Genomic DNA, 27,840 nt, shown 5'->3' on the forward strand with positions numbered 1-27,840 from the left:
ACCTGGATCCGCGGTCACTACCTACCCTAAGTAGATGTATTCTCTTACCAGTTCCAGTGCCTCGCTACCTATCGTAAACTGCTGTTCTCTTACGAGACTCTAAACATTAGTTTACTTTTCTGCAGATTAGTTTTGAGACCCACCTTTCTGCTTTGCCTGTCCAGGTCAGTGAGCATGCATTGCAATTGGTCCCCTGAGTTACTAAGCAAGGCAATATCAACAGCGAATCGCAAGTTACTAAGGAATTCTCCATTAACTCTTGTCCCCAATTCTTCCCAATCCAGGTCTCTGAATACCTCCTGTAAACACGCTGTGAATAGCATCGGAGAGATCGTATCTCCCTGCCTGACGCCTTTCTTTATTGGGATTTTGTTGCTTTCTTTATGGAGGACTACGGTGGCTGTGGAGCCGCTATAGATATCTTTCAGTATTTTTACATACGGCTCGTCTACCCTGCGATTCCGTAATGCCTGCATGACTGCTGAGGTTTCGACTGAATCAAACGCGTTCTTGTAGTCAATGAAAGCTATATATAAGGGTTGGTTATATTCCGCACCTTTCTCTATCACCTGATTGATAGTGTGAATACGGTCTACAGCAGAACGTCAAATCCAGCGTTTGCGCTACAGTTTTTGTTGTTCTTGTTGTAAGCTTTATTGCTGTTTTAGCAAGCTTTGGAGCTAAGCCGGAGCGCTCTGATTCGACCTGTAAAATATACCACAAGTGCATATCTATGGGAGACGCTAAGACTTCCCTTATGCCATCCTTCCGCTGTGTCTTGAGACAGGTAGAACGGCACAGAAAAAACGTGCTTAAGAACAAGTAATGGGAGCGGAGATTTTAGTGTGAACTGTCATGAGAGAGAAAGCTTTGACACGACCATAGAGATTCTCGCTAAAGGGACTAGAGAGGACTCTGGCGTTAAGATCGTTTAGTTACTATGGTAATGATGGTCAGTACATGAATTTGTCTAATCATCGCCCTTGTGTATTCAAACTATGTTCTAGCGTTATTTATTGTGTTTTATGTTTATATTTCTAAATTTCCAAGCAGTCATAGTTTTCTCCGGCACAGTAGGGCTAATAAGCCATCACGATATGCGTAATTATTGCCAGTTGTTGAATTTAATACGAAATGTTTTGTTGAATATCATCAATCTGTGGAGCCACAGAGCCGCTTGAAGCCCCAAAGGCGAAATATGAGCAAATTCCTGCATTTCCCACCGTTCGGCTGCCTTCGTGGTCGCTCCCTTGCAGACACTAGTGCCAGAGTTTCACCTAGGGATTCTTGTGTGAAACCACGGGGGCATAACTACATCCGAGCAAGATTAAGGTAGCCAACACTGCAGACGAGGTTGAAGGGGAAATAAACTTGAAATTAAGATTAAACCACGATACGATTATGAGGCACGGCGTAGTGGGGGATTCCGTATTCCGGATCAATTTTGACCAGCTGGGGTTCTCTAACGGGCACCCAATACATGGTACAGGGGTATTTTTGCATTTAACCCTCATATAAATGCAGCCGCTGCGGCCAGAATTTGTTCCCGCGACTTCGTGCTTAGCAGGGCAACGCAAAAGCCACTAAGTAACCATGGCGGGTGTTGAAGAGAGAGAGAGAAAAAGAAGTGATTTACGTAGTTGAAACGGGGGAGTACTAAACCAGCGGGAAGGCAATGAAGGTTGACTTTCTCAGCAAGAAAAAAACGAGTTCTCCTGAAGAAAAAGTGGCAGGAGGCTCTCTGGGCAGATCGAGGAATTCTCCATACAGCTCTGTGTTCACCTCTTTTGTTTTCTGTCGGGAAGGGTTGCCGTTGATTTACTTAAATAAGTAAATTGAAATCGTGGAGAAGAGGGAGAATGGAAGGAACAAATTGACGCATACGTTCCTTATGGCTGCCTCGCATTGCGTGGCAGGTGCGAAGGGGCTAATGGTACTGCAAAGCAAGAAAAGAAAAAAAGACAAACATACGCTATTGTCGTAATTTTTCGCGTCATCTACTCCTATAGAAGGATTCCGCCGAGCATTCGCAGTCTTGGTTAAATAAATTTCTTTCCTATCTCTCTGGTGCGATCTAAAGCGTTCTATTGTGCGTTCTCATGTGACAGAAGTGAGAAAGAACATGTTTGTATGACTCATTGCACTCCAAAGTTCATGCGCACCGATTTTGGCGGCTGGCCTGTATATTATCGAGACTGTGCATAAAAACGGTGACCAAGCGCACAGGGGTTGACGTACATTGCAGAAACGGCATAAGAGGAAGCTTTAGCTCGGAAGCTCCCATCTGGATACTTGGGAAAGGAGAAATCATTTTTGTCAGTAAGCACTGCGGCAAATTTGATGAGGTAGGCTGTATCTAAGATGAAAAGGTAAATACGAGTGACTGTTGCAAGCAGAGTTTTGATTTAGGCCGTGAATATTTAAATAAAATTGTCGAAAATATTGAATTTTCACATACCAACATTATCAAGTTTACAACTGTGTAACTCAGCAACGAAAAATGATATCACAATTCTGTAAAGTGCACTTATTAGCATATGTGACGCGGGCAAAATTTCTTTGTTATACGGCGCTTTTCAATATAATGCTATTATGTGAGTATGACTTTTTCTAAGCCCTTATAAACACTGTAAGGAATTCACTGAAGCTGTAAACTTATGTCATAATTGTACCCTTTAGATGGCTTAACGTAGGCAGCTTGAAGAGCATCGATATCTGTTTTTGATGCAGAACGTCAAACCCGCAAACTGCGGGCTTCGATATTTAATAATTTGCAGTTTTTTTAAAACTTACTGTGAAATAATTCGGGCCCTAGATAAAACATTTGCGCGAAACGTCACTAGAATTTAACTTTCTCTCTATAACCCAACTCATTTCATTAAAATCAGCCCAGGGGTTATCTCAGAAATGCATTTCTGCGCTTTACACGTATTTGAAAGGCGGCATCTGAGTTGGGCCGCAGCCGAAGGCTGATCCTCCTAGCGCCCTTCACATTTATCGCGAGTGCGTGTCGCGTTGTACACAGTAACCAGCTCCACCCGGAAGGCTATCCGGCCACCGGAGCGGGCGTGTTGCCCCTAGTAGTGAAGGTGACAGTATATAATAGATGCAAATGGAAGAGACTCTTCAGAGAAGAGATCCCCTACGGAGATAGGGTGATAGAATATTAAGAGCTGGGACACGTGGTCAGTGCCATTGCGGCCCTTAAGATGACTGACGCAGGGGGTGCAAATGCTGCGCCAATTGCGCCATCTTGCGCGAAACCATCGAGGAGCTGCGCCAACCCACACGAAAGCGCTAATTTCGAATGAAATTATTTAGCAGGATTCACGTGTTTGTTCTGTGGCAACCCATAGACATGCGTTGGCTAGCCCGGCAGTCCAAGCCTAAGCAATCCGTCTCAGCATCGGCGTCGTTGCAATGTTGGTTGTGTTCGGTGGCATAAATCTGCACGAATACGTTTAATTAGCTGAATTGATAAATTTACCTAATCGATAAGATGTCAATGAGAACGTTGTGGAGGATGTTGACAAATTACCAATAAGAGCAGTTAAAACAACCTAGGCTTCGGGAAGACTTTTTAGCGAGAAAGAAAGCCCGTGAAATAAATAAAAAAGAACGAAGAAAAACAGGCTGTGAGCGAGACAACGCTTCTGTGCACCAAATATTTACGCAAACCTCGTCAAGTAGTGGCAGTGGGAACCAACGGTGGTGCTTTTTTCTCACTGCGCCAGATGTATTTGGCGCGCGTATTCCGTCTCTGTCACACGCGAAGCAGCGCGATTTTGTGACGGGATGCTTTCCAAACCGTTGCAAGACAGCGACCCAGGTTCGCACTTTCGCAATATGCGCAATGCACTGATGACGTTTACGTCTCGGACCGCTTATACTACAGGTGTGGGGATGCCGTATCACGTGGATTAAAAAAAAGGAACTAGAAAAAAAATGGGCAGGCTTGTTCGTGCTTTTTTTATTTTGTCGGAAAAAAGGACCACACAAAAGCTAGGTCCCTACATACTTTGTTATAGGTCCTTTCTTGACGTATTCCACAACTTCTGCATTAGCTTCTTACTGAATATGTGAGGTAATAAATTTTAGTTGAGTAAAATTAAATACTTGTTGCTTGTTCGCAATGAAAAAAAGAACACTCGACTAGCATAACACAAGCCTATGAACAAAAGGCCTCGGTTATTTTTTTCTAGGCCCCATCTATAAATGTTGGCTTAGAAGTAGGCGTGGCTTTGATTCGCACGAGATTTTTCACCGCTATCGAGGAGGGCCTTCACGTTTCTTCTTGGTTTTGTTGTTTCTGCGTGCGGGCATGCGTCGAGTTGTGTGTGTATACAATCCCCTCGCGTGAAAATAAACCAGTGGTGGTCAGCGTTTGGTGGTGTCTTTACTCTGTCGCTCCCTGTCGATTTATTGTGGGCTGTGATCCAACAGACATGTATAACCAACTATCCCACTAGCTCGTCCTGAGTTAGTTGGCACATGCGGTATGTAATTTTTGGGTGTTTTCTGAGAAACTTGTATGACTTTCCTTGAAGCTTCCTGCTAGAGTCATCTGGATGACCTTCCCTGTCTTGAATTTTGCTCGCCTTGCAGGCTTCCGCAGAACTGATCTGCCGTAACCTAATGGCGTTCTGCAAAGTCAAATAAGGAACACCTTTTCTTCGTACGCCTGTATTTGACTCGTATTGCAATTTGCTAAGTTGCTCCAAAACGCGTGTTTACTGCTCCAAAACGGACCGTTCATGCTCCAAACCTGCTCCAAAGAGCAAAATTTGCTGCTCCAAAGCTTCCTTGGCCGCTTCCATGCCTGCTGGCGAGTCTCGGCTCATGTGAAAGTACCACGCGTATCATTTCAGGAATAACGAAGGGCACGGAAATAGAAGAAATCGCAGAAAAAGCTGAATTATGCATAAATGTGGCTTTCTTCAGCTTTGCCTCAATATCCGGTTTAGATATGCACCTGTAATCCGAATTCCCCTTTGACATCTTTTAGGTAAGGTGTGTAGCCCCCTGAAATCTGATACCCACTGTTAACTGCCACCCACTACTAGATCTAACACAAACATTCATGGGCGCGTTATTTCGATAAAACCGGAAACATCGTTTACTATAGCGCACGCGCGGACACACAAAGGAAAAAAAATTTAACCGCTTGATCCAGGCACCCGAATCGTTATTCTACGCGGACCAATACACTGCGCACTATTCAGTATGAATACATGTGCATAATAATATAAGAAATAGTTTTATAATTTGATAATTTGCCTTGTGGCATAAAATGAGTAGTGTATCTCAAATATATTCCACATACAGCTGATTCTTTTCAATTACGCTAGGAAATCATCTTGGAACAACACAGTCATAGAGAAAAAGAAAAAAAGAAACCTTAATAAAGCGGCAGTTTTCTTTGTGCTGGCGCTCCTATTTGAGGCGTTAAAGGCCAAGAAAGAAAAAAAAAGCTCTCATGAAGCCATCAAATCACGAGGTCATCAATATCAGTAGGGCACATATTACCGGATTGAAAGTGAGCTTATGTTTTTACCATGTGAGAGCCCATAATCGTAAAGTCATGTAATCAGCACATCCTTTACTTTGTTATTCATAAACTTAAACGGGTACTTTTTCGGAACTTTGAGGTCTTTCCCCCCTTTTCGAGGTCGTGGCACTTGGTGCAGCCGTCGCACTATCAGCATGGCTTGTGGTTGAACCCCTGAGGATACGAGAGCATACAGCCGTCTTCGCAAACTTGCATCTTCGGGAGTCCCTCTACAATTATTTTCCCGGGTTGCACTCACTCGAGGCATTCGCCAATCAATGCAGTGGGTAATTCGGCCTTGTTTGTTCAAAGCTCTTGGCGAGGGAAACTTCGCCAGTGGAGCTGCGAGTAGTACTCTTCACGGACGACGTACCTCGACGTCAACTTGTTGGAGTCCGGGCATCCTACAGAGTGAGTTGAGAAAGAAAATAAATATTGTGTAGACGTTAATTTCCAAAAATGATTTAGAGAACATGTATTCCTCACCGAGCAAAGCGATGGTTCGCTCAAACTCTGATCTCAATATCTCGAGCATCCTGGCGACACCTTCCGTACCCTAGAAGAAACAAGAATAGCACCAAGTCGCTGAGGTCACATGTCCATATTAAAAGCTTTAGACAGAAGGAAAGATGTTTGTTCTCATGACTATATTTATTAGGGTTCTCTCTACTGAAGAAGTTAACACTACAACGCCGTTCTTCAGCTAGTCCACATTCTGCAAGTGCCACGTGAGGACAAATGAGCTCCTTGCTACTGCCATATGCAAAACTGAGATCGAAACCAGTGGCTCCTTCTGGAGACGGTTACAACGAGTACTCACCGCCATGAGAAGCATACTAAATCGTGATAGGACTTTCTGGAATTGGTAATGAGGGGTAATCAGTGGTGTTTTAGTACTTTACCACCTCGCGCGTGACGGAGCAATCTGTAATGCTGTTGGGCTTGAAGGCGCTGAGTCATTCATATTGCCTAACATGTCCTTGATAGGGAACATCTCAGCTTGCACATACATGTGCAAACAAATGGAGTGGGCTGATGTTGAAATCTATGTGGACGTAAATGGAGATCGCTGGGAGAGGCTCCTTCGTTTTTTAGGCAGCATAAGTATAGCATTTAGGATGATTACATGAAACACATTTATCAGTTGCTGTCGGCGTGGGGTCAGAGAATCGATGTGAGATCACTATGCATTTTTTTTCTAACCCCCTTCCTGCACTTCTCGTGTATTGGCTGCTTCAAGCGGCAACAGCACAATACGCATTTTGATTATCACATTGGTTTGATGTAATACAATGCGCGTATATCAGACGTAGACGTTAGAATATAACGACAAGACGCACATAACACTGTGTGCGCCCCGTCTTTCATTTCTATTGTCCGCGCCTGCTAAGAGCGTCGTATATCTTGATTAGGTTCAATCAACCGCCAAACTGTAGTTGTGCTTTCGGTTTGAGTGTCGCACGAGGTAAACTGCCCGTTGTTTTACAATATTCTGGTACTGTAGTGAGAGCTATGATGGGCGTAAGGTTCTTGAAATTGTTATAATAATTATTATTATTGATGTAAATTTATACAAGCATCACACAACAGTGCATGCATTTTAGGCGGGATTATTCGAAGTAGGCTAGCAGCAAACTCAGCTTATTCCGAAATGCATGGCGGGATATTCGGATGACATAGTCAGGTTCAGCACACGCGAACACTTTTTTCGTTTGTTCATATTTTCTTGGAGGGATCACTGCGGAGGTCACTCTGACATGATGGCACATCCTTGGGGCTAACTAAGTCACGTGATTACGACTAGCAGATGAGTCAGCTGTTCATGGGCGTCAGCAGAAATTCGTCACTGGCATCATATCGAGCGCGGTTTTGTCATACACTTTAAGAGCTTCCGCGCTGTTGGTGAGCTTGTCCCGCGTTACTATAAGTTTTTAGGTAATCTTCGCTTTTAACAAAGTAGCGGTTATAATGAAGCCGATTTCCAGTCACGACGACTTCGTTATAACGAGGGTTTACTTGTCGATCCCCTATCGACGAGCTCCTATAGCCATTCTCGCCTAGTTGACCTCTCTTCCTTTCCTATCCTTGTTCTGTATCTCTCTCTATCTTACCGGGAACCTCTCGCTCGCATTCGTAGCTTACGCGTTCCTTGTAATTTATTACTAAACGCGTGCTGGACGCGCCGAGGTCGAGAGATGCTTCGCGACGTTTGAAGGAAGCGGCGAGACGAGACGGGTGCTCACGTTGTATGAGAGCCCCCACAGGGCGGGCCTCCCCACGAACACTGCGCGCGCCCCCAGGCTGAGCGCCTTGGCCGCGTCGGCGCCGCTCCGCACTCCGCCGTCCATGTAGACCTCCACTCGACCCCGAGTCGCCGCGACGATCTCGGGCAGGGCCTCGATCTGGAAAGAGGAGGAGCGGCGGTGGTTGGTGACTTTCGACAAGTGGGAGCCCAAGGCACGCTCACGGTGCGCATTATTTTATACTATATAAGGGGAGGCGACGACCAGCGTCCCTGAAATCGGTTCAGATGGAGAAAATTTAAACACAAACGAAAAAGGAAAACGCAGCTGTACACACTCGGACGGACGCTGATATGATAAATGTCTGCGCACGATAAACGAGACACGACAAACAACTGCAGCTAATATGTGACGTCATAGCATAAATAGGTCAGTTCGCTTCTGCGCTTCGTACAAATGAAAAATATATCAAATGGAACGAAATAGAATCTGTGTGGTAACGACGAAAGGGTTGTCATACGACTGCTGAATGGCCTTTTTGTACTGTCACAAGCAATAGGACAAAGAGTAGTTCGAATTTGGCACTCATTTTCTCTCATTTCGGCGTCTCGACTAAATCGCGCTACTGCATACAAGCTATACGTGCTGCGAGAAGCCCTTCTTGGAGCACTCACCGTCGCTGGTGCTCCGTCAAGCTGGCGACCTCCGTGATTGGATACCAAGACGGCAGCTGCTCCGTACGTTTGCGCGTAGACAGCTGCCTCGGCTGCACCCAGAAGCAGGACACGCGGTCCGTTCGGAGTTTGCCGGACCATGAAACGGCTGAATCATCTGACAGTTATCTGAATCTCGGAAAGCGAGATATGATCCTGTGACATAGATCATCATTCTGCAGAAGTATTTTTACAGTGGAAGCATAATCAATATTATCACATGTATAAGGCCCATAAATACACAGATAGATAAGGAGGCTTACAATTGTGTCCTTAAAGGGACACCATATCCACTCGCTTGAAGAGGAGAGGAATCTTAACAGCATTCATGCTGTCGAAGATCAGAACAACACATCGAAGCTTTACTAGGGAATGAAAAAAAAAAGAGACATTAAGGAATGAAAAATGTAGGCTTTAGGTATATTTTCATCAACTTTCATTGCCATAAAGTTATCATTTCTTTAGTTCGGTTATTAAGTACAAGTGATTTCCCCTATGTTTTCCTTGGTGTCTTTGTTTGTTGGCTTCTCGTGATAGGCTTTAGGTATGTGGCACGTTATATATGCGAGTGACTGCTTATGCGTGCTGCAATTAAAAACATAGTGGGAAATCAAAACTTGCGTACAAATTGAACACAGCAATCTTTCAAGCAGTAAGCATAGTGAGAGAGAGGCTGACTGAGAAGCTGACTGAGATGCTAGCCTGTTTGATGGCCTGGCATGCTAGTCCAAGTCTGTAAGTTCCTGTGGATGTACGCGTGCTTAAAAAAATTAAGACAGCCAGAAAAGCTGCAATGTAGAAGGAAGCCGTGCTTGAATGTCGCGCGTAGAGCGAATGTGGACTACATGTTGAGCGAACATTTGAATGACGTACGCGTCACGATGCCCTTGATGACGACGGGTAGACCGGAGATTTTTCGAAGCCATGGCACATCCTCCCAAGTAACTGACGGGTTAAACAGCCTGTTTGTGTACTCGGTCAGCCCCGAGCCAGACATTGAGGACAGGTCAGACAGGGAACCTTCCAGGTTCGCAAGCCTGAAAATGCGAGAGACACATGTAACCAGTTACGAACAGATTGAAGGCTTTGACAGAGATTGATCAGCACAGGATGCAGAATGAAACGCAGTAATTGTAGTCGACGGCTAGGTCTGTCAGTGCGAGCGGGGCAAAGATGAAGCACTTAAGTTTCGTAGTTAGAACGCATGGTAACAGTGGGTGTATGAAAAAGATTCGAGGAAAATAACCAAAGCGTGCAAGAAGCTTATTGCCAGAACTTGTTTTACCCAATAATCTGTCAGGGAAAAGATATGGGCAAAGACGTAACTTTCAATGAAATATTTTTCTGTCTCTTTCTAAAAAAATACTTGTGCAACGTAATATGCTTTATAGCTCGTTGAAGTTGGCCACAAGAAGTTGCATGGCTCATTGCGGCATCCTGTGCTTCCTCGAGTCTCGTTGCATCGCCTATGGTATTCATCTTGTGGCCTTTGTGCCCGTGTGCAATTTGTTGTTCTATCCTTGTTCCTTTCCTTCATCCTCTTCTCTTATGAAGCGGCTCGGTGCCAAGTCTGATTCCCCAATTCGTATACATGTGAAAAGCAGAAAGGCTTTTATGAGGCAACGGCTGGATCGATTCGAATGAATTTAGTTGAACTTGAAAGAGAAAGTTAAATTCTAGTGAGTATAGATCGAAAATTTTATATTTAGAGGCTGGCATTTTTTACGGTTCCCGTAAACTGCTAAGCATAAAAAAATATAAGCACGAAGTTTACAAATTCCTAAGTCTCCACCAACAACAAATATCACAGTTCTGCAAAGTGCACCTCTTAGAGCATCTGAAGCTGAAGAAATCGACATATTACAGCTTACGCAAAATTGTTTTAATGTGCATGAAGGTATTGTAGAAGTCCTACTCAAGAATTAGTGGCATATTTCTGAGCAATACATAATGCATGGATTTCGTGCGCTTTAGATGTAATATTAGATGAAGTTCAGAGAAAGGTGATGTTTTTTACTGCTGTGCTACAGAGTTGTAAACCTAATATTTGAGTCTTCTTTAAAATTTTTCAATCTTCAGCGAGATTAGTAAAAACATTGATAGCCTACAGGAGCAATGCACTTCCCTGCAGTCACTACAGCTTAACATTTTCTTTTAAATGCAAGGAACCTCCTCAAATTCGGTGCAGTGGTTGCCGAGAAAATGATTTCTCCGTTCCCGTGCATTTAGATAAGAGCCCCTGAGCTACATCATCCTATGAATTGTTCAGCGTCGAAGTGCAGAAGTGTATGCCGTCAACAACGTGGGCTGATTGGCTGACTCATCTTTTAGGATAAACTTAAGAGACGACGCGACTTGATTCACTTGAGGTTTGGAGGCAGGCTGAAGTTGTTCTTGACGTCGGCTATCCTGAGGCCGAACACGGGAGCATCGACCGTCAGCACCAGAGCCGAGTATCCCGCCTGTACAGCGCGCTTGACCAGCGACTCGGTGAGGGACCGGTTCCGGTACACGTAGAGCTGGTACCACAGCAGGCAATTGGGCGCGCCCCGACGCACCTCCTCCAGTGATGTGGTGCTCAGGGTGCTGAGGATCATCACCGTACCTGCGGCCTCGGCCGCTGCGCGTGTAATGATGTAACCGTGAGAAATATCCGTATACGTGAACACCGAGAACAGCTCGGTTTATTCACCGCACAGTGCTTGACGAAATGATTGCATCATTTCGTGTTTACAGCTTATCTTTACTGCATTTCAGAACTAGCGTGCAACGCTGATGAGGCTAGCGAGGCTTCTTGCCGTATATGTACGAGTTTGCAACAAGAAATATTTTGGTGTTCTTTGCCAGCAATTCTGTAAAACTCTTTTTTACTTTTCCTCAGTAACAAATGAAACAAAAAGTTTGAATTCTTAGAAATAAACAAACTGTGATATACGGCTGTTAATAATACGCTGTTATAATAATACACTTTGCTTTTACTTCCTTTCTTATTCGGGTTTTTCAATGGCAACCCGCTGCGGCATTCTCACGCGCTGGCTCGCGCGACCATGCGTGGCCACGGGACTAGACCTCGAAACGCGCGAAGTGATCGGCTGAGATGGCGGAAATTTTTACGCAACTTCCACAGCGTTGCTCGCTAAGTATGAAACACATGAAAAGTGAAATAAGGCTCTTATTATCGGCATATTTAGTAACGTGCTAGCGCATAAGCAAGTACGGAGAGCCACCAACTAGACCCTTTCATAGAACTCTTGAATCTATTGCCGATAGTTAGCGAAGAATAGAAAGTTCTGCATAGAAGTTGTATTTCGTAAGGCTACACGAATAGACTAGCATAAGAACCGTGAAGAAGGCGTTGCTGCACATATGCCATATCTGACCTTCATATTGCTGCTTCAAGAACATAATATGCTTAAAACATAATCTTAAACATAATTTAAGCGTCTATGTTACACGATCATCAACTAGCTCTTTATATGTATAAACATAAACTTCCGAAAATACAAATCATTCCCCGTATGACTATACAGCCTACGTACCAGGCTAACACCAGTGCCGCGTACACGTACACATTGCGGTAGATCTAGGCTGGACTACTGCATGCCTACACTATACAACCTTTTAAATTAAAGCTCACATCGATTTCAGAGCCCCACTCAGCACGTTTAAATGAGAAGTGCGTGATTACCTCATAAAGCACTAAACTTTTTACTGTTACTTTTCCTGCAGTGTTTATGAATTTTCAGATAATGTCCATCATGTATGCTGTATCTGTATTAAGCAAATTCATTTCTTCTTCACAATGACTGTATGTATATACAGTTGCTACAGTTGGTGAAATCCATTGCCTCTTGCCCTCTGTAGGCCCCCAGGTCCCGTCAGGTTGTCTGCGGCAGCTTTTTGCCTGCGGGACTCCCACCTTGTGTGTTGGAAATAAAGCGAATTCTGATCCTGATACGGATGCTTAATTCTGTCATCGCGGGGGCTCTGGACGCACGTGATCTTCCTGACAGGTTGACGTCAATGCGTTTTCACAAACTGGTTTTCAAGCTTACCTGTAAAGTTCCATTACGCTATCTGTCTATGAATCCACCTACCCTAGAACGTGCTGCAATATCATTTATGGCTTGACGAACCTCACGTATGTTCTCTGTGCGGTTCAGCCCCAAGACGAAAATCAATACGTCAAACTCAGAAAGCGACATGCGAATTGCTACACTTCCTGAAGTCGACAAACCAAATATAGTCTCGGTGTGCAGCTTCCAAGGAAGCGAAACCCTCAGAATGCGCGGATCCAGGGGCAATGTCTGGATGTCCTTACTTGATCCGGATGTCCGGATGCCCGGATCGGATGTGAACAGTCATCGTGAGATGGGTTCTGCCAAATTATTTTGTTGCTGAACCCTTTTTCTCCTTTCGTACACTGTGTGTCGAGAGGAAGTACACGGTGAGTCGACTAACAAAATATGGTTGCGACTAACAAAAGTCGGGCTTCTCGGTTTTCCTGTTGTCGGTCACGAGACACGCATGGATTTACGTAAAGTTAAAGAGCCGCAGGAATGATTTCAGCTATCATTGTAGGGCAAAGTTATACTCTCAGCTGGATTAAATAACTGAATAATGATAATTTTGAAGGATATCGCAAGCATGCAGGAACCCACTTCCCGATTCAGGGTCCCAGTAACTACCTTTTGCGGTTCCCACCTCTCCAACAGGGTGGGCCAGCTTCTGCATCGCCGATGGCGCTATGCCAATTGGCATCGATATCTCCCGCCCGAGCACCCTCGTCGCCGTGCTTGTTTTGGACACGTCCACTAACACCTGGGGTCGGAAGCGGAGCCTGCGTTGGAGGCAAGAAGTCAAGGCGTGCGAGTGAATCAGCAATTTGACCACATGAGTTGTACTAGGTAATGTGCTTTCACCGACGTATTACTTTTTTTAATATTTTGCTTTCCAGTTGAAGAAAGCAAAAACCTAAGTAAATAAAATACAAAGAATCGGATTAATGGGGGAGGGGCACGGTCACAGCAAACTTTTCAATCTGATAAGAAATTTCATTCTCGAATTTCGCCTTCCTCCGTCTGGGCAATCTTACCGGTTTCCTTTCTCTCTGGTTGATTTTCATGTTTCATTTTTTGATATTGTCATCTTATGCCAGGTCTTACTGTTCTCAATTTCACATGTTTCTATCTTGCTTCCAATGTTTCCTGAATTTGATATTTCAGACCACTCAAAATTTCTTGGTATAGACTAATACGAATCTTGACTGATTAGATGAGTAACGCGTATTCCAGCGATTTGCTTTAGTTAAGCATTTACAGATTCACGCCATCCAATTACTTAGCTTCAGTTATTTCCGTGCGAAAGGCATTGCACTCTTCCGAAATAACTAGTCCTTCCAATTGTTTTTGGTTAATTAATTAGCATGTGTTCATTACACTGATGAAAACTCTGAACAGCCTTATTCCCGTAAATGCATTTGACAAGCTATTCCTTTGTAATTCTAATAATACAATATTTACTCTGAATTGGCTTTTTAATTGATAACAGACGACTCAATCTGCTGAAATAGGGTTTTAGATTAACTTGCCCAAGGACTTGAAACCACTATCCGTGTCCTTTGGGGAACTTAATGAAACAAGAGTGCTATTTGTTATAGAGCGTTAACATATTGCGGCCCGTTATGTTCACTAGCAGCGTATTGTCTGTTACTGTTCTACTAAGCAACGTATTAGTTGCACCGCTGTTGCTTCACTCACATCCCTTCATGCCTTGCCAAAAAGTAGGTTCCCCTTGCAGCCATGAGTTATGGGGTGTCATCCTGCACGTTCAAGCCGAACGTAACACCTTCCTTTTTCTCTTTTTGTGTGGCATGCGTATGTCGTTACGCTGCACTCCATCATTCGTTTCAGGGGGATACATAACCAAGCGCAACACACTTCGTAGTATGTAGTCGCGGCTCTGCAGGCGAAGCGAGGTACCTGGAGAAAGCCTGCACGTTCTCCCTGAGTGTCTGCTCCCTGTCGGCGCCGCTGTCGTAGTAGCCGCGAACGGTGCGCTCGAGCTTGGCGTCGCCCAGCCGCTCGATGTCGGCCACTGTCACCACATCGGGGTCCCGCGACAGCTCGATGGGCGGCACCTTGGCGCGGCTACTCCCGTCCGGTCTGCTACCGACGGCGCTGGGGCCGCTTCCTCCGCCCAGAGGTCTGGCTCCCAGCACCGCTGGTGATGTGCCGTCCGCATCCGACCCTGCGTCATACACATACCTTGTAATTAAGTAGAAAATGCTCCAGAAACTGTCATCGCCGTTACTCGAGGTATCAACAAGAGCTCACGGAAACACTGCTCTGTCAGGTAAAGAGCAATATATTCACTACTGAAGTAAAACTCTTGCTTGGGCTAGTTGGTTCATGCTTGAATTAATAAAGGCAAGGCGCAGAAGACCACGACTCAAGAAGAAGAACACAAACGACAGGACCGGCGCCGGTCCTGTCGTTTACCTTCGAGGGCAAGATCGTCCCCCGCTAAGTTTACTACTACGGTGGCGAGACACGTTGCTACCTCTATCGGTCATCGCGGCAAGTTTGCTATATATGCTTCAAGCCTGGGCATAGGGCGGATGTATGCCCCACACCTGACGCCGTTGTCTGTTCGAACTGCGCCGAGCCAGTAATCGAAGACGGACACACCTGCGAGCCCAGGTGTGCGCTGTGCAAGGAGCGCACCCCACACGGGCAAAGGAGTACAAAGAACGCCTCTGGAAACCGAGGAGCCCATGGGCGAGAAAAAAAAAAGAGGAACCAGACGCCGAAGCCAGGGACGCCGGCGGACGTGGCCGGCCCAGGAAACGCTGGTTCAGTTGGGACTCCAGCTCGACATCCAGGTCCAGATCAAGCTGGATATCCGCGTCCAAGACCAGGCAGGCTTCGGAAACGAAAAAGAAGCAGCAGAAGAAGACCATAAACAAGAAGGAAGAAGACAGTAAGGTGAGCTGGAAAGCGCACCTTTTCTCAGCCTCTGCCACTGCTCCAAAGAACACGAACACGCAGAACGACGAAGTAAATGAGCTAAGGCAAACTATTCAGACTCTCAGGGCAGAAAATACTGAGCTCAGACAGAAGCTCAACGAGCTCATAGATGAACTTAAGGCACTGAAAACAGGGCAGACAAAATCAAAGCCGCAAACAGACGAAACCCAGTCGGCCACCATAGGGCGGCAGGAATTCACAACTGCCATGGTAGCCATGAACGATGCACTAGCGAATCTTAGCAATTTCGTTTCTAACATCCAAGAGGAGGCGCGCACGGATAGAGAACGTCTAGTACAATTTACGGGCATGAAATCCAGAACTAAACCCTATACTAGGCCATCGGCTGAGTATGGCGAGCAACCGTAAAAGCTCGGTCAAGTTGGAAACCCTCGATATATGGCAGTGGAACTGCTGTGGGATCCGCAGAAAGCAGGGTCTCCTTAAACAGCACATCACTAACTGCACAGCTCCGCCAGACATAATCGTCCTACAGGAAACTGGCTGCTTACCCACTCCCGCGGGCTACTCAGTCTATGAAGGGCTCGGCCAGAGTAAGGTCGCGTCGCTGGTTGCCAAAGCTGTCACCGTAATCAGACACGACATCGACGCAACTGACATTGACCACGCCTTTATTGAAATTATTACCCAAAAAAGAAGCCAAGAAAGCATCTTTCTCCTCAACACTTACAGCCCGCCCAGTCAGAGGAAAGCCAACTTCGGCTACCTGTTACGCAAGGCAGAACAAGCAGCAGGCAAGAAGGGTCTCGTCATACTGGGTGATTTTAATGCCTGGCACAAAAGCTGGGGCTACGTTAAGGAAACTCAAAAAGGCAGGGACCTAGCCAGAGAAACGGATCGCAGAAGGCTTAGTCTCATCACAGACCACACCCAACCCACGCGAGTGGGGAACAGTGTCAAGTGAGATTCGTGCCCAGACTTGGCATTCGTCAGAGGGGTAAGGAGCGCTCAATGGGAAAACGACGGGGGAACGCTTAGCATCGACCACTTCATTTTGCGCACCAAGATATAAACCCTCCCGATCAGGAAAAGACTTGGCCAGGCTAGGCTCACCGACTAGGTAGATTATAGAAAAACTAGGGCGGAGTCCGAAGACACTGAGATCACAGACATTACGAACTGGGTCTCAGAAATCAAGGCAGACTGCAAAAGGCTAACCCGAGAGGCCGCCCTCACCTCCAACACATCCGAGGTGGATAAGGATCTTTTACACCTATGGGACGCCCGACGGGGGCTACAAAGAAGATCGCACAACAGAAAACTCGGACTAAAGATCGTTGAGGTCACCAGACAAGCCGAAGAGTATGCGACAGAACTCTCAGGGCGCAGCTGGGGCCAAGAATGCAGCGAGCTACAGGGGACCCTAGGCTGGAAAAAGAAATGGGCCTTGCTAAGGGCTCTTATAGAACGAACCATGACGAAGTCCGAAAATCGTAAAACGACCCAACTTATCGCGCACCGATTCCAAGGCACAGACCGGGAAATGCTTGAGAACATCAAGCAGCGCTACATTGGGGATACAACGGACGTCTACTGCAGCTTGGCATACATGGGCGAAGCGAATCCCGCTCTAGATGAACCAATTACCATAGAAGAAGTGAGACACGCTGTGACGTCTGCCATACAGAACACCACGCCAGGGAAGGATGGCATCACCAACGCCATGATAAGGAACCTGGACGAAAACTCCATCAAACTATTTACAGAATTCGTAAATAAACACTGGGAACAGGGGACTATCCCGTACGACTGGAGAAATGCAGAAATAGTAATGATTCCGAAGTCAGGAAAGACTCCCTGCCTGGAAAACCTGCGACCCATTTCGCTAACGTCCTGCTTGGGAAAAGTATACGAGAGAATTGTGCTTCAGAGGTTGAAGACCCACCTGCAGGATAACGAGCTCATGCCTCGCACTATGTTTGGATTCAGAAAATGCCTCTCAACGCAAGACATCCTATTGCAGATTAAGGAGGAGGTACTTATTACCATCGCGAAATACGGATAAAATATCTTGCTTGCACTCGATCTTAAGGCGGCCTCCGACAATGTAAGTCATAGGGCTGTGCTGGAGGGTCTCAGCAACATTGGTTGCGGGCAGAGAATACACAACTACGTCAAAGCTTTCCTCAGTGACAGAACCGCCACCATTGATATAGGAGGCATCAGGACTGACACCTTCAACATGCCAAAAAGGGGAACACTGCAAGGCTCTGTGATAACCCCTACGCTTTTTAAAATTGTTATGATCGGGTTAGCACGGAAGCTCGAAAAAATTGAAGGGCTCAGGCATGCCATATACGCCGACGACGTCACAATCTAGGTGACCAAGGGATCCTACGAGAAAAAGAAGACTTTCTGCAGAGTGCAGCAGATACAGTCCACGCATACACTGAACACTGCGGACTTGTCTGTTCCCCGGAGAAATCCGAGGTGCTCAGAGTCTACAGAAGAATATACAATCTGCAAAACTCCATAGACATCTTCATAAGGGGGAAGAAGATTCCGGAGGTATGCCAAGTTAAGATCCTTGGCACGTGGAAACAAAGCAACTGTCGTGTGGATCACACAATCAGACAGCTGGCAAACACTACAGCTCAGATCACGAGGATGATCGCAAGAATCTCAGACAGACGACGAGGTATGAAGGAAGAGGACACATGTAGGCTAATAAAGGCCCTCGTGGTCATTAGCATTGTATACAGTGTCTCCTACCAAACACCGCTCGAGCAGGAAAAAGAACAATTAGAGGCAATCCTTAGGAAAGCTTACAAATGCGCTCTCGGACTACCGGTCAATACCTCGTACCTCGTCGGAGAAATTCTTTCAATTGGGCATAAACAACACAGTGCAAGAACACATCGAAGCTCACATTCTCGCGCAGAAAATGCGACTCATGCTGACTCCAACGGGCAGGAACACGCTGAAGATACTGGGTATGAGGGATGCTTGCAGAGAAATTAACAGCACGGAAAGCATACCTAAAGAGATTCTAGAGATCATTGAGGTCAGCCCGATACCGAGAAACATGCACCCTAAAATACACAAGGCCAGAACAAAGGCAAGATCAGAAGCACACAAAAGATATTTCGCGGCGAGAAAAGATGTGTTATACGTCTACGCGGCCACATACAGGGAGCACTCGGGGGCGGTAGTCAGCGTTGTTGATCACTAGCTTAGAGAAATCAATTGCACTTCGATCAAAGGCAACAACACCCTCGAGGCTGAGGAAGCGACAATCGCACTCGCCATCACCCACCAGGGCGAAGAGGCCACTACAGCAATACTTACGGACTCGCAAGAAGCGTGCAGAAGGTAGAGCAGTGGACGCATATCCACTGCGGCCATCCGCAAACTCAAGACTAGAAAAATCACCTTTTCTAGATGCTTCATTACGTGGACACCAGGTCATGAGACTGTGACAGGGAACCAGCGTGCCGACGCCAACGCCCGAGCATACGCCAACCGGGGGGCGCACCACGACGGGGAACCGGACACAGTCACCAGACGCTATGGAGCAATTTTAGAAAACCAAAGATCCCTAAGGAGGATCTACCCCCCCTCCCCACCATAGAGTTTCCTACAAAATTACTAGAGGGAACTCTGGCGCTGCAGTGGTTGTCCTATCGTGGGAATGATGGGAAGTACATGGATTTGTCTGATCTTCATGCTTGTGGATTCAGACGGTCTTGTGGCTTTGTATATTACGCTATATAAATATTATTGTCGTATATTTCGGCGCAATCTATATTCTTCGAAGTGCAGAAGACGCTGGGAACGCGTACAGTTTCTATTAATTGCAACGATTGAGCTTGTCCAGGTGGCCAAATCGAAACGCGCCAAGCGTCTCAAGGCACTGGCATGCCCGCGATAAATTGATAAGGGCGTTTCATTCGCTTGTCGATACGTGCGTCCGTGACTTAATGGTTTCAATATCAGGCTTCTGTGCTAGAGTCCCTGTGTTCGAATCCTGCCGTCGGGCAACTTTAATGAGGTTTATTTAATTATGTATTCCGCAATATACTGTTGAAAATGACGAGTTAACAAAGTCACAATGCCGTTTGAAGCCAAAAGGACGAAGTTTAGGCAAATCCATGTACTTCCCATAATTCCCGTGCTGGGACAGCCGCGCCCATTGCAGCTCCCGTAGACACTAGCGCCAGAGTTCCCTCTAGTAATTCTTGTAGGAAACTCTATGCTCCCCACAAAGACCTTAGTAGAGAGCAGTCGTTTGCCTGAAGACAACTGCACACTAATACATACCCCAGCAAAATCTATCCGTCAACATATGACAATAAATGCCCGCTATGCGGGGAACACGCAACGCTTTACCACGTTACATGGGCCTGCCAGAAACCAAAGGTAGCGCCAGTACACAAAACACCAACACCGGAACAGTGGGAGGCTGCACTGTCCTGCTCGAAGCCTGAAGAACAGCTCAAGCTGATCGGCAGAGCTAGCAAGATTGCAAAGGCCACAGGGACCCTGGACTGAGGGCTCCACATTCGCCGGTATACCTCCTTTGTGAAAATACTTTTTCATTCATTCATTCATTGGAAACGGGTGGTGGTGGTTGTTTTGAAATCGCGCAGACACGCCGGGAGCAGCCGCTGGTTCTGTGTCGCACAAAGACGATGGAGCCTATCAATAATGAACCGCTAGTTGGCAGCTTTGGGGCTCGGCCTGCACTTTGGCCGGTGAAGCACAAACGCCGTAACCACGTGACGAGGTGCTTGTTGGCCGTGAGACGCGAACAATTTATTGGGCGCATATCTTCGGTAACTGGCTCTGGTGTGAGATGCATATTTTTATGTGTGTTGTGTTGCGTGCGCATGCGTGCTTAAGTGGCGAACGGTATATATATGTATATATATATATATATATATATATATATATATATATGTTTATATATATCATGAGAAGCCAACAAACACTGACACCACGGACAACATAGGGGAAATTGCTTGTGCTTAATAAATGGAGTGAAGAAACGATACGTTAATGGAAATTAAAGTGGATGAAAAAACAACTTGCCGCAGGTGCGAACCGAACCCACAACCTTCGCATTTCGCGTGCGATGGTCTACCAATTGAGCTACCGCGGCTATGTTTTCCCATCCACTTGGGTATTTATTTGTACTAGTAGAACCCTGGGAGTGTTAGCCAGCGCCACCACTCACAGACCTTGGCGGCGGATGTGGAACGTCCTTGTTGCCGCAGGCGTCACGAGAACGTGATCTTTTCGGGTGAAGGCAACTGGTGAATAAACCCACATATGCTACCTGAAGGCATCAATGTTGCCGGATTCGAGACCCTCGTTATGTAATAAACGGGAAGAAAGGGGGTTAACCGAGGGGCCCGGTTTTTATTAGTCATAGTCGGTTCCCACCTGCGGCAAGTTGTTTTTTCATCCACTTCAATTTCCATTAACTTATCGTTTCTTCATTCCATTTATTAAGCACAAGCAATTTCCCCTATGTTGTCCTTGGTGTCTGTGTTTGTTGGCTTCTCATGATATGACTAATAAAAATCGGGCCCCTCGGTTAACCCCCTTTCTTCTCGTTTATATATATATATATATATATATATATATATATATATATATATATATATATATATATGTATGCGTTGTCTTTAGAAGAATAAAGTAACTGTTAGTCAGCGCCAGTGCTTGTCTCGTCTCTTCTTTGTGGGTTGTCCTGAGTACTTGCACTGAATTTTTTACCTTAAATATACTGTATACCAACTAGCCCCAACCGAGGTTTATTAATGCATTATTGAGGCTGGTCTACCAGCAACACGGTCGTAGTCATTTGTAGTCATTGTAACATGGTTCTGGAGCACAATGTTGATCAAATGCAGTAAAGAACAGCAAGAATAGTCAACATGTATTCTTAAATTATTTATTCAAAGTGTGAAAAACGAACATATTACCAGTAGCTCGGATATTTTCTTCTCCCATATTCCATTGCAATGTGTGCATTACTGCAATACTTGAGGTACACCGGTTTAAGAGACCGTTTATAGTGTCCCTGTGCATAGTGTCCCGCCCACACGTACTCAGTGATCACTCTCTCTCTTTCTCCTTTTTCTATTCCCATTTCCCCCACCCCCAGTGTAGGGTAGCAAACCGGATACTCTTCTGGTTGACCTCCCTGCCTTTCCTGTCCTTTCTTTCTCTCTCTCTCTCACTTCTCACGAAGTTGCAGTCACTGACCAAGCCAAGGGGAAAAAAACACGCAGAGTATCCGCTTCTAGGAATTAGAATTACCTTACCAGACCTCTGCTTGCTCAGTACAATACATTGTATTTGTGCCTAGTACAGGTTACATATCGCGTATCAACTTTATCAGAGAACTTTAGGATCGGGGCCGCGAAAAGAAATAGCGTCGAAGCCCCTGCGCATGCGCGAGACGCAAACTGCGTTTGGGTTTTGCGTTGAGCACGCTGTTTCACTGATTTAGCGGCAACCGCAAAATATTTGTGTCAACAAGCATGGCAGACCCATCGAAGCGACGGCTCTAACCTGGCACCAAGCTGGGCTCGATTCGCGGTAACGCGTGAAGTTGGCAAGCTAGGAGAAGTGACTGAGATTATGGCTTTCTCTCAACTAGCGTGTGTTATGAAGATTGAATCATTAGACGCCGCTGATTCCGAATTCGATTGTCGATTTCACGCCTCATAGGCCTAACACTGCTTAGCTTGGCTGATGAAGGCACGTAAAGTTGGTTACTCAAGACTAATTGCAACTAATTGCTTGCTGCTAATAGAATAACCTCTAAATTGTAATTTAACGCGAAAACACGTAAGTCAAGATTACTCTGATCATAGAGTGATATATTTTCTTTAATTATTTCCAATAGCTTTTCTTTGACGCCGTGTGGCGCTGTCGGCGCAAGACGCTATCCGCAAACGCAACGGCCTATTCTAAAACTGTTCAATCCTGCCTGCCCCAACGCTAACACCCGCATAGCTCTTTGGGGCCCCTATGCTAAAACTCTCTATTGTTTCCGCGTGGAAACACGCCTCGTTTCGGGGCTTAATGAGTTCTAGCAGGCGTTCCCGAGCCGACTTCACAATGAGCCATCATATGCTTGAGATCTTAAAGATCTGAAGCTACACTTTGACACCTAGTCAAAAAAATGCAAGGAGAGCTCCGCTTTAAAAATGACGAAGTATGGAAATAGAGCGGTGCTACAAGGAATGCTGTGCCACAAAAGTTGAGAACGTTCCGTGTAGAAAAGTTTAACCATGCCTGAGCTTGCGCTGGCTCTCTGCAGGAATTCTGGGAGACGCGAGAGTGTGTCGTATACTGGAGTTTTGTTTAATTTTAGAACACATAACAGCGCAGCGCAAGAAAAGAAAACAAGGACTAAGAAAGGTACGTACACAGGATTGCACCCGTCCTGAGCATGCACCGTTCTGCGTCTTTGTTTTTTCGCGCTATCCTGTTATGTGTTCAGGAATGCACCAATTAGGCCAAGCAAAATCATTATTTCTGGAGCACGCTCTAACCGCTTCGAGTAGACCATAGCTACTTCAAGGCGTACGCGCACTCAAAGGCCTTGCGTGTAAGTCACTGAGAGATATCGGAACACCAAAGGGCCAATCTCATCCCTGCCTAATAGAGGGCTTAATGTTATCATGCAAACCGTTATGAAGACCCGAAAGCACGATCGCGCTATAACACATGTGTATGACTTTAGGGTTTCCTGCTGACCTGGAAATTGGTTGTGGTTTGGTCCCGGACTGAAGTTCTGAGTTATTCCTGGATCCTGGCGCCCGATGCGATCTGGGTACAAGGCACGGTTCTGGTCGAAGTCGGCACCAAAAGGGACTCCGACCTGCGCCGTCGGACCGAAGCCCGAGTCGAAGAGTTGAGGCAAAGTGTAGTGGTTTTGGGGGATATTTAGTCCTGGAAGAGGCCGAACGTCTACGTGTCGTTTAGAACTCTGGGCGTCCAAGGGGTTGTAAACGGCGGGTTTTTCAAGGGCTGCGGTTTCGGAAGCAGGAACGTTTCTTGGCTCATCGCTTCTGCTTGATGAACCATGGCGCTCTGCTTTTGTTGCATGCTGTCGCCCCTGCTTGTCGCTCGCTGAAGCTCCTGTAAAACGTGCACTCTCGTGAGCAGGCACATTCAAATGGACAGCGGCTCAGCTGCACTTTAACAAATGGGCACTAAAATCACGCACTAAATCACTCTACACTGATAAATTATACTTTGAAATATGTATTTTCATTAATTTCTCGGCAATAGCTTCATATTTAGAAGGAGAAATGAAGCTCAAATTTGTATTTTCTTAATTTTGCGCAGAAACCTCAGCAACGGGATGTGATTGTGATGTCATGATTTCAAAGTACTTTTACGTATTAGGGCCATTTTGGCTGAGTAAAAGTTCTTGCAACTTGCTACGTTTAGTTCTTTGCCTCTTAAACTACAATAAATACACATTAAGCGATAAAAAAAAGATAGGTGAGCCTACGTGTGACGTCACGGTGAGTGACGCGCGGTAACACATGGTAGGCGGCGGCTCCACCAGTCTTACGTTCTGGCGTCCTTTCTGGTTTAGCGAGCCTCTTGTCATAAGAGCAGCGTCTTTGGTAACGCAGACGGGTAGTTTACTTATCCATTGAAAATGTTTTTCTCTTACAGTCCTTTCAGTCATGGTAAACACTGTATTCACTACCGTGAAGAGCCACTTTCCTCATATTTAACAAGATCACGCCTAATATATAGAGGGAACTCCAGAAGATGGACTAAATATTTGTGAAAAACGGGGGCGATGAAATGATTAAGCCACTTTCTTGGTGTTGCTTTCACCACAGCAGACGGCACTCGAACATGACTAGTGGTGGTAGTTAGCCGTGTAAGTGAACCATCTTCAACAGCATAACTTAAGGCAGGAACAAGCAAAAGAAAACAGGACATGTGAGGTACTTCTTCTTGGCCATTTCGTTAGTGGTGCCGTTAAATATGGACTGCTACAAATTTGTCCAAACTGCAACACTAATGAGTAAGTAAAGTTAGATTTACTTTTTAAAAGAACGCGTTTCGAACGGTCCTTTGCGAGAATTGAATCTCGCCGTTTGAAACATTCATAACCAACTCGACTTGCAAAATGTTGACGCTGCTCATTTAGGTGGCGTTAATGGATGAATCTTGCTGAATCATAGTTTATTGGACGAGCGATATAAATAAGGGGATGCAATGGATTGGATTTTTTTTTTCTTTTGTAGTCAGCTCAGGTAGTAGCAGACAGTCAAGCCAAGGAAAGCATAGGTGTCTGTTATGTTTAAATGTAGGGGAAATGAGCTTAAGGGAAATGAAAACGCATGCAACAATAACATGCCGCGGGTTGTAATTAACCAAACCCACACCCTCCGTATTAAATGCAGTGCTTCACCAATTAAGCTGTCGTGGCGGCCGTCGTCTTTTCCACTTTCTCTGGCTTCATTGTCTGATCCCTCACATGGTAAGTAAGTTATGGAGGTTTAACGTGGAAGACCTAATCAACACCTGGGTAATGAGAAATGCCTTAATGCAGCGCTCCGAGTTCCCTATGTGACGCGATAGTTATTTTGAAGTTGCCGCACACCCGGTGCCACGGGTGCTTTGAACTCCACCTTCGAGGGCTTGCGGTTTCCGCAATTGAGACTTCATTTAGAATCTAACATTTTTTGTTGAGTGCAATGTGGCTCGCGAGAACTGGTTAATGAAAAAAATGCCTCCCCACTTACCCCGAGCTGTGCAACAGGCCAGCAGCAGCAGAAGCACGAGCCGTTCCATGCCACGGGTGTTCGACTGGAAGCCGTAGACGCGAACTGGTGGCGCCTGTATCCGAGTGACTGCACGGTTCCGCAGACCGGTAGAGAATCGCTCTCGCTTGGTCGATGGTCCGGGCTTGTTGCGATCAAGAAAAAACGAAAAAGAAAACGAAATGAGTCGTGCCACCGGAATTTCAATGAAGCTTCGCGTTCCTGACGTCACTGGACGGCCCGCGCGTCGGCTGACCTCAGCGTGCACGTGGAGAACGGATGTTGGGAGGCATGACGAGGGAAGGAAAGAGAAATAGCCAGATAGACACGAAACAATCGACGCCGACCCTCCCTGCATCTTTCCGGCAACTCGCCCCTAATTTCTGTAGCGATGGGTGGACCTTGACCTGATGCTTGCGCGCTGCTTGATCGAAACGACAGCGGCCAGGGTTGGGCAATGCAGTGCAGCAGGCTACAACGAGGAAAACGCGAGGTGGTCGTCGAGCGCCTTTGTATTTCGCCACCGACACACCTGTAGACTGGGACTTCGAGCGGGACGCCTCAGCGGTTAGTGTTTGTAGGATATGAAACGCGAAAAAATATTGTTACGAAATTTTAACAAAGCAGAAGGCATTATAGTCAGCCTTAGGTTCTCTGCTGCTCAGTTTAGACTATACAGAAAATGTTTTTCTTTGTTACCTTCACGTGTATTACTTATGTGCTTGCATACACTGCCAAAATACACGGCCCCCAGACTGACACAAATAATATCTTTTAACTTGGTACTTACTCAATCACACTGACTCAAACGAAACTCCACCTAGCTCGCTAGTACTCAGCCTCACCAGAAATAAAATTGAGCCTGACTCTTGCGGGCTTGGACTCATTGAGAACAGACACACTTTGGCTCCACTCCGATTCACCAGAAACCTGACACTGGTCTTCTCTATCTTGGACTCTGGCCCTGGTTCCCTGGTATAGGAGATGGTGATCATCATAAGCCCGTATATTTGGATCTTAAGTAAAGATCTTTGCACCAGCACCACCAAGCTGGTGAGAACTGAAACTCCCCATTTAACTTGCTAAACAGACATAAAGCATTTACGAGAGAATTTTCACAGGAATCCTGGTTGCTGATATTGTTTCCACTTTACGTTATAGGATATTTTGCTGATGTGACATATTGGTATATTGTTGCCATTTCTTAGGAATTAAAGTGCAAATGTCAATAGTGCTGGCTCGACCTTGTTTTCTTTTTTCTTTTCTTCTTCTTCTTCTCAATTTTTATCGGAGATCTATTCGCACTGTCTGGCTTGCATTGTCCGAGTCTTCTAGGGCCCTGGCAACTTCGTAACCGGCCTCCCTCCACAGGAGGAAGTCAACTGACATTGGGAGTGTTGCAAACGCTCTAGCAACACGTTGCAAGGCATACAGGCGGTAGTACTATCATAAAGAAAGGCAACGTCACAGGTATATGGTGGCTGGAAGGTCGCAATGGTGCGGTCTGCGACCTGTCTGCAGAACACTTTAATCACGAGAACTCCACACCCCCGCTTCTCGGCCTCGCGTTTCAAGAAACCCGCGTGCTCACCGGCATGCAATCGGAGGCGCTCTCATCGTCGTGTCGTCGTCTGCCAGACACACAAGTGCCGGTCATGTCATTTGTTGACGTAAGGCAACAATGTGTACTTATTCTTTTCTCGCGCGCAGCAGCCTCCAGCTTGCGCTGGTTCCCGAAAATTGGCAGTGTATGATACTGCGATATCGCAGATGAGTTTCGCAGCACCTGCAGCGACAACGAGCTTTGAGGGGCCGGTAATTTGCATCCCATCCAGGCCAGTCACGGCCGGTCGCTCGGACGAGCTGAGCGCAGCCAATGCCGGGTTTCCTGACAGCCCTCAACTCAATGGGCGGCAATTTCGCCATCCACATTCTCCTCGAGAAACGATCTAGGCTGGCGTGCCTATGCGATACAGCAGCTGCGTTAAAGTAGGTTCGGACGAAATAAAAAAAACAACATATATTTAGATTTTGCATTAGGCTCACTTAACTATTCACATGGAGCTCGCATTTGTTGGCGCTATTTCTTGAGCCAGTGCCGCATCGGCATGGCAAATTGAGCAATCGTCGTAATGACCAGTCGCATGACTCGTAATGACCAGACGTAAGCTGCTAATCTCAGTAGCTTTTTGTGGCTACTCCTTCCTTGTGTATTTGTTCAAGGAGAATAAAAATTCAATTCAATTCAATTCAATTGCTATCCCGCCGTGTTATAAGAAAGGCCACCGAAAGTATAAAATATAATAAAGACGAAAAAAAATCTGCAAAAAGAAACAGAGAAGTGTCGCATAAGGGCAGTAAGCAAAGTATAGTCGCTTGCATTTCTCGTGCCACCCTACGAAGCAAGACGATGATGGGATAAAAAAGAAAGCAGGCAGCTGGTTGTATATATGACTCTTTGCTGCCATAGGCCGCTTCAGGCCATCATATAATATGTCCAAGCCTTCAGCCTCATTCGTCGCGTCTTGGGTTGAT

At 46.0% G+C, this 27,840-nt stretch overlaps 1 protein-coding gene and 1 long non-coding RNA gene across 3 annotated transcripts in view; one reads left to right on the forward strand and one right to left on the reverse strand.

Annotated features, from left to right (window-relative positions):
- LOC129383311 (uncharacterized) overlaps nucleotides 1-27,840 on the forward strand; it is a 57,599-nt gene that overhangs the window by 25,945 nt on the left and 3,814 nt on the right. Inside the window, exon 1 of one of the 2 annotated variants that reach the window (XR_008611178.1) lies at nucleotides 13,321-13,411. The exons of the other annotated variant lie outside the window; for it this stretch is intronic. This is a non-coding gene — a long non-coding RNA (uncharacterized lncRNA). Of the gene's footprint in view, nucleotides 1-13,320; nucleotides 13,412-27,840 lie in introns of those variants that run through there. 2 annotated transcript variants of the gene reach the window in all.
- LOC126525909 (uncharacterized) lies at nucleotides 5,580-26,403 on the reverse strand. The gene is made up of 10 exons (XM_050173879.3): nucleotides 25,288-26,403; nucleotides 23,270-23,653; nucleotides 14,486-14,753; nucleotides 13,193-13,344; nucleotides 10,869-11,124; nucleotides 9,378-9,541; nucleotides 8,466-8,557; nucleotides 7,792-7,950; nucleotides 6,035-6,104; nucleotides 5,580-5,952 (listed from the first exon to the last, which is right to left on the reverse strand). Exons 1-10 carry the CDS (start codon nucleotides 25,661-25,663, stop codon nucleotides 5,855-5,857), a joined length of 2,019 nt encoding a protein of 672 aa, XP_050029836.2. The 5' UTR covers nucleotides 25,664-26,403; the 3' UTR covers nucleotides 5,580-5,854.

This window comes from Dermacentor andersoni, chromosome 8, assembly GCF_023375885.2.
Source record: "Dermacentor andersoni chromosome 8, qqDerAnde1_hic_scaffold, whole genome shotgun sequence".
Classification (NCBI taxonomy): Eukaryota; Metazoa; Arthropoda; class Arachnida; order Ixodida; family Ixodidae; genus Dermacentor; species Dermacentor andersoni.